Source organism: Cryptotermes secundus, unplaced genomic scaffold (genome assembly GCF_002891405.2).
Source record: "Cryptotermes secundus unplaced genomic scaffold, Csec_1.0 scaffold585, whole genome shotgun sequence".
Taxonomy (NCBI): domain Eukaryota; kingdom Metazoa; phylum Arthropoda; class Insecta; order Blattodea; family Kalotermitidae; genus Cryptotermes; species Cryptotermes secundus.
In genome coordinates, this window is record NW_019738966.1 from 788,790 (window position 1) to 799,205 (window position 10,416).

General features: G+C 39.3%; 1 protein-coding gene across 1 annotated transcript; it reads right to left on the minus strand.

The window, feature by feature from the left end:
• Positions 1 to 836: 836 nt before the first annotated feature.
• LOC111871493 lies at positions 837 to 9,126 on the minus strand. The gene is made up of 4 exons (XM_023864653.1): positions 9,015 to 9,126; positions 4,531 to 4,574; positions 2,890 to 3,035; positions 837 to 1,034 (listed from the first exon to the last, which is right to left on the minus strand). Exons 1-4 carry the CDS (start codon positions 9,124 to 9,126, stop codon positions 908 to 910), a joined length of 429 nt encoding a protein of 142 aa, XP_023720421.1. The 3' UTR covers positions 837 to 907.
• Positions 9,127 to 10,416: the final 1,290 nt, after the last annotated feature.

Consider the following 10,416-nt stretch of genomic DNA (forward strand, 5'->3'; position numbering starts at 1 on the left):
TCAGGTAGATAGATCGAAACTGGGGGCATGTGTTATGTCCGATGTTGTATTTTCACGTATTGTACAAATACTAGAATAGTGAGAACAAAGACATCAGTAATATCCTAATGCCGGGAAATGTATCTAAAGTTGTACGTAGGTAGCTTAAAAGTTTCCTAGTTCCAACGAAAGAAGCGGTGTGTTAGATTGAAAAGAAAACGTGTATATGCTCAGGAACATATCTGAACCCAAGAGACGTGAATACATTTCATAATTCAGTGAGCTGCTTAAGGAGAAACACTGTGATGTGTACAGGCCCTCAAGTTTTGTGCAGACAGGGAGCTCTAGACACATAAGTGGAGCCCATGTACAGAGGGGATGCAGCAGTCATGAAGTGCGCTTGGACTGTTGCAGGATTGGAGGCAGACATGAATGGAGGGAGAACAATGTTAAAGCGACCTTCAATGACTACTAAAATAAAAATAAATAAGCACGAGAATATCCGCTCTGTCACAGTGGCAGATCGCCCTATATTCGTGCTTATGCAGTTTTTGCTGAAAGCGACTCACCGTTAAGAATGAGACAAGCATTGTATCTTAGTGTTCACTTCTCGTCGTAACTGAGTGAGTGGGTTTCAGTTTCTTATGTGCGAGTTCCTGTGATCAGGCCACCAAGGTTTCGTAGTTTTCTTTAGTCCCTCCAGACGGATGCATGGAAGAAATGAGGAAAGGATGTGACAGGTTTGTGTGCAAACAGGTAAGAATAGAAAAGTTCGTTGGATTATTGTTATTCACATTCTAAATCATATGTAATTATATTTTTAATATAACACTAGAAGTGAAGTGAAATAGACATGCCTCGTGATATGCAATGTTTAATTTAAACTACTTAAACAGTCAGTAAGCAGTAGTTACAGCAGATATTTAGCTTAGAAGCTTAACGTGAACAAAAGTGTGCGTGTGTAATCCCCATGAGAATAAGAAGTGGTCCTTCTGCAGCTGCTCGTCTCCATTTGAGAATTAACGGGAAATTCCGTGACTATGATGTCCGGTACACTGAAACAGACACAAAATGTAACTCTTTTGTATAATTGCCAGGAAAATTTGATACTGGTTAAGGATCGACAAAAATATTGCTGCTTCAAAGGGACTAGAATACCTTAGTGAATAGGGTGACTAGAATAGGGTTGAAGAGGCTTGAGTCTGAATTTGATCCCTGACGTGGAAAATGGCTTCTTCACTGTCCAGTGTTAACACCAACTCTGGTGTCCACACAGGTTCATGTCCAATGGGAACTTTGGCACAATTTACTGCTCCATTATCAATATTCATTTTGTACAAACTCTCATTCATAGTTTTGGGTTTGAGAAAATTTCCTGTCTCTATTTCAACACTAACTTTACTAACACAGACAACTAACTAATAACCGAACAATTTATTAACTTCAAGAAACTGAGTCCTTCTTTAGAATCTATGTAGCTCCCGACATTTCATGGAACCCGATGATTCATTACCGTGTTCACAGGAGCTCTCCAATGATCCCTATCCTCAGCCAGTTGTAGCCCGTCCATACTCCCCCTCCTTTTGCTCTAAGATACACTTCTATATTATCCTCCCACCTACGTCTATTCCTTCCTAGTGGTCACTTCCGAACTGGGTTTTGCAACAAAACCTGACAAAACACGTACGTTGCAGTATTTCGGGTGTTTATGGAATACACGCTCCGGATTTTCATACAGGGATCCTTTGTATCATTAGATTTATCCTCCTTGAGGGCATGTACATGCGCATTCGGAACAGTGACTAATTGAGAGGACTTGCTTGAAAACGTCCTTGCCTACTTCACAGTGAATGATGAAGCGCTTAGTATCCACACAACTTACCACATTTACAAGTACCTCCGTCACAGAATGCCCTCTCGAAATAGATAGTGTACTGTCTCTGGCATGTGACCCAACATTGCTGGAAATCGCAGGCCGCTTCTATAAAAAACGGAGCAAAATAAGGATGGCTGTGAAGGCTATTTTTCAATACTCAGCATAGAGCAAATAGAAATTAAATTCTACCGATAAGAAAGAACCTCCCATTTTTGTTTCTGTTTCGAGTTACGCAGGTAAAATCTCCGCCATGATAAAGGAATATGGTGTGGAGAGTTCTGTATCTTGGATGTAACGCCGGCAGTCAGACAGAGGCTTACCGATGTTACAGAAGAATACAGTGCCTCCTTTTTCAGTTTCACGAAGTGAGGTGTATAGGAAAAGAAAAGCAAGCTGAGAAATTTGCTTGCTGCTTGCTGAATGCCGGTTTTCTTGCTTGACTTTTACTTAAGCACTGAGGTTGGAGGTCATATAGACTTCGGAAACACGTGTTTCTTCTAGACTAGATGGAACCACATCCCAGAGAATAGTAAAGTTTATAGATACTGTCGTGAAAACGTCAACTCCAAGGAATGGGGTTCAATTACCGCCAGAGGGAAGTTAATTTTTCTCTTCTTTATAACGTTCAGTGTACCTTGGATACAACCCAGTCTCCTACTCAGTGGGTGCCGAGGGCTCTTTCCTCAGGGAGAAAATGGCGGGGGACTGAACCTGAACCGAGGTTCAGAATGCATAGAGCTATACTTCATTTCGTCATTCACATTGATTATAAGGGAAATATAAAATTATCCCTCTGCTACATTATTTAAGCACCACGAAATGGTGACGTATGGGGTAGTGTAGTTACAGCTCCACGTATTTTAGAGCCCTCGGTTCCCCTTGGATAAGAGAGTGATCAGCTCAAATACCGGTCTGTATGCCGTGGGAGAGGCAAAATTTTCTTGTAATTAAGAATTGTGAAAGATCAATACGAACAATTACCAATGCAACCCCCTTCTATAGTCACTCATACACGTGACAGTAAGTTAGCTTACCTGCAGGGTACTGTGCGATGAAGGTGCCGAGCACGACCAAAATTGCAAACAGGAACATGGCAGTCCTCATTGTAGCGAACTTGGAGTTTCTGGGGTATCCTTGGTATGATGGATTTCTCAAGATGCCCACAAATGGCTTTCAGACACTGCGTGTTGCAGAAACCAGATTATATTTCGCGTAATTTCTCTATTTCAGCAAATGTGTGACTTGAGAATAACCTCTCAGCTCTATAGTCTATGTAAATTCTGTAGTTGTCTGACACGTGTGCCAGGATGTGTTTTAACACATCCTGTGATGTGGTGTACATATATTGCGCCTTCTGTTGTTTTCTTGTGGCCAGAATTTCGTTGATATTGAAACTGGACTTTTTCCCATTATATCCCTCAGGCACATGTTTACGAGAAGGTATCAGGACATTGTAATTTCTTTTCTACCTTTATCACGCGGTCCCTGCACCCCATGGGGAGGAGACGGAAGATCTGGATTATAGTGGCTAACAGAAAATTCCGGTGATAGCCTCGGTCAGAACTCGTCATGGATGTGACGTCACGCAAATCAGTCCCGTACGAGCGAGCAGTGTACAAGGGAATGAGTTTTAAGATCTTCACGACGGAGTCATTTCTGTTTTTTTCGTGTTAGATGTTCACTACTGTTTCGACGGAGGCTGTGTCTTCATCTTCACCAACACTTTACCTGAAATAATAGTTTCATTCTGATCCCAATATCAAAATATTTTTCAGTTTCATGGTCGGCCATGTTCAATTTTTCTGCGTTTCGCCATACCGCAGTTGTAACTGCATACCTGGTTGTGTATTGAATAACATGAATTTGTCACTAGTTCGAGTCGTTAAGGCGGCAGACATAGACATGAAGCCGCTACGAATCCCTTTACCCTGACCACTGGGTCACAGGCGGCCATATCTCTCTCGCCTTCGGAACGTTATTAGCAGACTCAGGCAACTGCTGGTACATGAGTTAGTTGTAGTTACAGAGCGTCAGGAATTCTGCATGAATATCATGTGTGGTATCAGTAAACTGAAATGCTTTAATTATTTAAACTGTAAGAGTCCAGAACGTACGTGTATGTCGTCTCAGGCAGTAGCACAGGAATAATAACAAATGACAGTTACCTTCTCGAAGCTGTTGGGATTCCCCGCTCCAGTGGCAACCAACATGGTTTGGCGTTTCGTAATTGCTACATAATCTATATATCCCTAATTTCTTGCTGAGATACTCGCTGGCTGTTATTACATTAGAACCTACTTAGATTAGGAAATAGGTTATTATCTTTATGTTAGTTTATGGCTTTCTTATATTATTTTCCGTCTATATTTGTACAGCGAATTCCCAGTAATGCCTTATATTAACTTCCTTATTTGAACGTCAGAAGAATTATTTTTTCAGCCAGAATTTCCTTTTTAGAACGTCAGAGGAATTAATATTTCTGCCACAACTTCCTTGCTTCAACTCCAGAAGGATTAATATTCCAGCCATAATTTACCCGATTCAGCGTCAGAGGGGTTAATATTTCAACAAGTTAGAACTGGCTTGACATCTAAAAATTAGTCAGAGATTACTTAGTGGAATGGAAGGCAATACGTAATGAATTTAAGAGAACATAAGTATCTATTATTTATTACCTTATCGGATTTGCTGAGACTTCTCACTGCTGCGGCAAAGGCTCCTGCTTTGGTTTATGCCACTTGCTACATGTCTTATATATCGGTAGATACTTTGTTCGAAATTTCCTCGAAATTGAAACTCGCATGTCACTTGTTATCAATAATATTGTTTTATATAATTATGTTGGAAACCCCTTTGAGTAGGAAAGGGCTTACCACATGTTTGTGTCAGTGATTCCCACCCAATTTATGTAGTAATTTCCCAATATTTTTGAGATAGCCGACTTCACTTCAATGTGGGCACATGTCATGTTACAGCCGGGTATAGTGGCCGTGTACTTGGCGTGCTCTGTTATCAGTTTTGTAGGTTTAACCAGGCACGAATTTCCAATTTTTTAAACTCCAAGTTCATTACTTCTATCACCCTTGTTTAGATACTTAGTGATGTACTATATATGTGGGAGGATGGGTTTTGTATCAAGCTGCAACAATAATTGTTTGGCTTTATGCCTGTTTTCTACGGAGGTCAGTTGATGTTAATAGGTCAATATGATACGTAAAAATAGATTATATATCAAGGTTAATTTTGCTAATTGATGTATTGAATCTTCTGTTGTAGTGTAAAATTACACTCGTTTACTGGAAAGTAGAGAGGAGCCAGAATTTAATCTACCACAAAGAAATCAATGTAAGATTTAAGTTTTTTTTTGGAAGAAAGACGCATTCCTTTAGAAGTAACTATATGAATTGTGTCGCAGAATTGAAATTAATGTACAATATTTTAATATCCCCCTCGTTGGTGTCTCCGCCTAATCGTGGTGAGGGGGTTTGAGTATGCCAAGGAACCTGAGAGCTATACCAGCGGTAGTGTAGCTACTGGCATGGCCTCCCTTACTGGACAGGTCAAAGGGTAGGCATCAGACGAAGAGAGACATCAAAAACCAAAAACTGATGCCGGAAGCAGCGTCATCAGCAGCGACTTGAAGCACAGAACAAATGATGCTAGAGATGGTTCAAGTTCGTATAGCAACAGGCATGATCAGAGTGGTTTGAACGGTTGTTGTACTGCGATGTGGAAAGCAAATGGAAAAACTACCACATCATCACTTTTCCTGGATAGTCTCTTTCCAAAAACAGAAGATCGCATTAAGTGGAGGAACTGTTTTGGAAGAGACTGTGGACCTGTCGTCTGACAGATTACTGATGAATGAATGAATTTTAATATAGAAGTATTATATTCATATAATTTAAAATATTAAATCGCAAGTGGAATTTTATTTTGTAATATATACCGTATTCATGGCAACCTGCAGTGCATAAAGAGTCATACAAATCTTATCATGTAGTGTCCCGATCTGAGAGGTAGCTCAAGAATACAAACAGACAAAATGTACGGCCTTTTATGTTCTCATATACAGATTAATAATATCCTGAAAATGGAGGTGTAGTTGCTCCGAAATTTTGATACTTATGTACCTGACTTAACGGTGTCTTGTTCCGGAAGATATTAATGCAAACAGACTGGAACTCTGTGATATGTCGTACAAATAAAATAAAAAAGATATTTACGTGAACCACCAACTATTCCGCCTGAAAGGTTAGTCTGCCGGTAAAGATCTAGGCCTTTACTGGGGAGATGGTGGGTTCTAATTTAGGCCAAAACTTGACTAATATATCTCGTCCTTGCCTCAGTTCCTTCAGGCAAATGCCGGAATAGTACCTTAGTTACGTCACTACCGGTTACTTCTAAATGCCTTTCAATTCATAATTCATCCGGCATCCTGCCATTCGTCGCTGTGAAGTCGTCGTCGTGATACCGTAAGCGTCATCATTCGAACCGCTGATCACGATACCGTTCCTGATGTGATGGTACAGACAACATAAACATTTACAGTTTTGGTGGTGCGAAAAGAAGCCGAGCATCACGTGAAAGAGATACGAGTATTGTTGCCAGACAGCATCTCCGTTTTGCTGATGAATGTTTCGCCTCTGATTTCTGCCCGACTATTTCTCTTTTAAAGCTGCAACAGGAACACAAGTCTACTGTTATTCTTACACGCAAAATTGTAAGCTTTTTGGTTCTCTTACTGCATAGAATATTCTAAGTTCGTCGTTTCAAGAAATTTATCTGTATATATAGATGTGCTGTGAAGAGACAGGCGACAGAAGACAATTGAATGTGAAACCTGTATAATACTGGAACTTGTTCGTGCTAAACATTTTGTGGGGAAGTATTCCAGGATAATCTATCTACAAGACCCGGTTGAACCCTCCCAAACACTTCTGTAACATTGCTTGTATTAAAATCCTTATGCCTCAACACACTGCACACAGGTGTCTCGAATAATCCAAGATATTCGTGCACAATGAAGACGCGATTTTCACGTTTAGAAATTAATATTTATGAATATACACGTATATTTTCGCATCATATTTGCACCAAGAGTGAGAACATGACTCAACGTTTTTTTAGAACGCGGATTTTAGAATACGTTGCTTGTGACTTTAATTACCTCATTGGCCTTAATTACAATTTATTCCTGATCAAATTATTGTAATAGGATAATTAAAATATATTGTCACGTGTTGGGTATATAACGCGACAAATAATTTCACGTCCTTCTCTATATAGCGAATTTATTACACTCGCTCTCACGTAATGAAGTGATGAAGTAATGAAGTGGTGAAGTGGTGAAGTGGTGAAGTGGGCCTTAGCTCGCTGATGTCGTTGCCGCCGGTGATGAGGTGGTGAAGTCACCGGAGAGAAGGCTCACGTAGAATTTCAGGATACCTTTCGTAGGTACGCAAAAGGTCTAAGTCTTTTGGTTGCATAATATAAGAATGTTATTTAATAAGATTTTCTCTTGATACACTGATGGTAAATACGATAGATACAGTAGAAATACAACTCCAACTACCAATAGGATACAGGAAAGTTTACAGATTAAAGGCTCGAACCGAAAACCGGCAGAGCTTCGCCGTCTGAAGATTGATCAATAGATATGATACTTGGAGCTACTTGGAGCTAATGTATTTATAGGACCAATCTGGGCGTTGGCTTGAACGAAGTTCACTCATAGCGTCTACCATTATTACAAAACATCTGCGCTCGTGAACGTGAGTCAGCTCATCTTCCCAGTTTAGACCTATAACACACACTTGTCACGACATGTTACAATTCCTAACTTTCAGACTTTGATATGGTCGCCTTAATCAAATTAATTGGTTAGAGCGACTGTTTACTCCCTCGCATCGACATCAGAGTCATAATGTCATCTGTCCCATGCGGGTGACTAAGATAACAGCTTTTATTAGTAACGTGTCTAGACTGGTTTCATACATTATTCTTACATTTACTCTATTATACCAAATGCTACGTTTACTTGAACCTTAGAGGGGTTCTTTCAATTATAGTAATTAATAGCAGGTGTTACTGAATCCATTCAGGAACCCTCTAGTTTTGCTACTTAGTTACACTTTATATTTTATTACATTTACAATATTCCATTCATGACATATATCAGTATTAGATTATAGTACCTTCATTACGTACACTTTATTACACTCAGTACACCTTTGTACTCCTTCATCATATACCTTCTGCACACATTTGTGCTCCTTCATTACACTCACAATGACACAATTTACAATCTCATAATTACTGCCATCGGCAGTATCTCAAATATTTCTCCTGTTATGCACTCCATACAACTGAACTCTGCGACTACTACAATTCAACTGACTGGTTTATCGTTACTCACTAATAACTGGTTCACTAAACACTCACTAATCACTAACAACTTCTGAATAATTTTCGCTGCTCCTTATTTAGCATCGGCGCGGACAACACAGAAAACAGTTACGTGATAGGTACCGCTGTTGCCTGACGCCGTGTTTATCGGTGTTGCCAGCAATGCTGTCGAGAGTTTTCTCCTGCTGCGTAGCAACTGCGGTATCTTTGATAACAACACAGTCGCTTTTCTGCGACGTCACCGCAGGGAAAGGGGACGCCACACTAGCGTTGCGTCCTTTGGAAAGAGTTGGGGTATGTGACGTCGCTCGCGAAACCACAGACTTCACATGACCACTACCTCCCGTTGCGCCTTCCATGTCACAATACTTATTTCTGTTCCATTTATGTCAGAGACCAAGGTTCACACCCAAAATTATAGTTTTGTATATTATATTTTTTATGTTTTTAGGCAGCAGACGAGAAGACAAAAAGTTCTGGACTGAATGATAGCAAGCATTACTCTAATTAAATCTCCTCTTAATTTCCTCCTGAATCAGGTTTTGATTTGTTATAGTCTTTCCAAAATATCTGAACTGTGCCACATTTTCAAAACATCTGTGACCTATCTTTACGTCATGATTTTGCCCTCTATTTTGGTGACGAGACAGCACCATATACTTAGTTTTCTCTACGTTTACTTCTAGACAAACCTCCTTCCCATCGTCAATTAAAATTTGTGTGTTTTTGTTAATGTTATCTATATCATCACCCAGTAGATTCACATCCTCAGCATAGAGCAGCAGCTGATGTGTGACATTAAATCCCATCTGGTTTTTGTGGAACTTCCCAATTGCATATTCTGAAGCATAGTTGAAAAGCATTGGCGATAAAGCATCTCCTTCTTTCAAACCATTTGAATAGGAAAATTATCGGACAAATGTTTACCCTTACGGATTTTACTACAAGTTTCTTTTATATTCTTCTGTATACAGACTATCTAAATGATAAACAGGGATAGAATGAGATCGCTCACACACGGGTGGCAATATTTGGTAATTTAGGCTATACAGAATTCACTGTTGGTGAATCACTATATGGACAGTATGCAAGGAGGGACTGATGAAAACACGAAGACTTTGGTCACGATAGACGTTGTCTCCAGGCAATGGGATATTGCCTCAGTTAGGAAATGATCCTTCCTTTGATTTACATTGCAGCCATCATACAGCTTCTTTTATGATAACGCAGAGATAGTATATATATTTACAATTTTGTTTTAAATGTTGTAATAACTTGAGATATTGACAGATATTTCTTTCTCTTTAAAGGGACTATACACGACCACAAGTAACCTACAAGTAGGAGGCAATTCCATGCCCTGCCATTTATTTGATTTTGTGTTGTTTCAAAAAATTATATGTGGTATGTAGTGTATCTACAGTTATAAACCACCAGCATTTACAAGAAAGATGTGCTATCGCTAATTTACATTCTGCAATTCACTATAGCATATGCTAAGTATTCTCAGTATGCTGTATTTTCACCACTCGTTGCCTGATGACAAACCCAAGTAATGTCCTCTTCTTCTATGCTCACGTTCCTATCAGCTGGCGACACACCCACAACTAACCTATTCATTCACCAAGCAACTCACTCTACTGTACTGACTGACCGTAGCTTTAACTTGTACCACTTATGACATCTCGACAGACGTCACAGAGAACACCATTCCTGTTGCTGTTCATGGACTGTTGGCTAATAACGGCCGTTGTCTAGTCGTTTTTTCCCTGTCGTTGGATAGCAACGGGTCTACATACCATAGTATTTTATGAGGTAATAATTGATTTAATAGTATCTATGTATGTATGAATATTATCCTTTCTCGCCGCATAATGGCATAAACCCTTTGCAAATGAACTTATTTTACTTTTCAAACCTGTTAATGATAATTTCCACCGTTCATGGAATTATTATTATTATTATATAAACTGTCTTATTTTGTATTTTGTTTGTAAGTGTCTTGCTATGTTTCTGTTTATGTATTCGTGCTAACTTTGAAATTGGCGTATGGAACGTTAAGTTTGCGTGTAAATAAACAAGAATCGAATCATTATATTATTACCTCCTAAATTATAACTTTGATTTTTGTTATTATTACTACTTTATTATCA

Excerpts from the sequence above, each read along its gene's own strand:
- LOC111871493 (XM_023864653.1), bottom strand. The coding sequence starts at position 9,126 with ATGCTTTTCAACTATGCTTCAGAATATGCAATTGGGAAGTTCCACAAA. Across the intron at positions 4,575-9,014 it reads TGAGGATGTGAATCTACTGG|GAGCCTTTGCCGCAGCAGTG; the intron begins GTGATGATATAG and ends AAACCAAAGCAG. Across the intron at positions 1,035-2,889 it reads CATCGCACAGTACCCTGCAG|TGTACCGGACATCATAGTCA; the intron begins GTAAGCTAACTT and ends TGTCTGTTTCAG.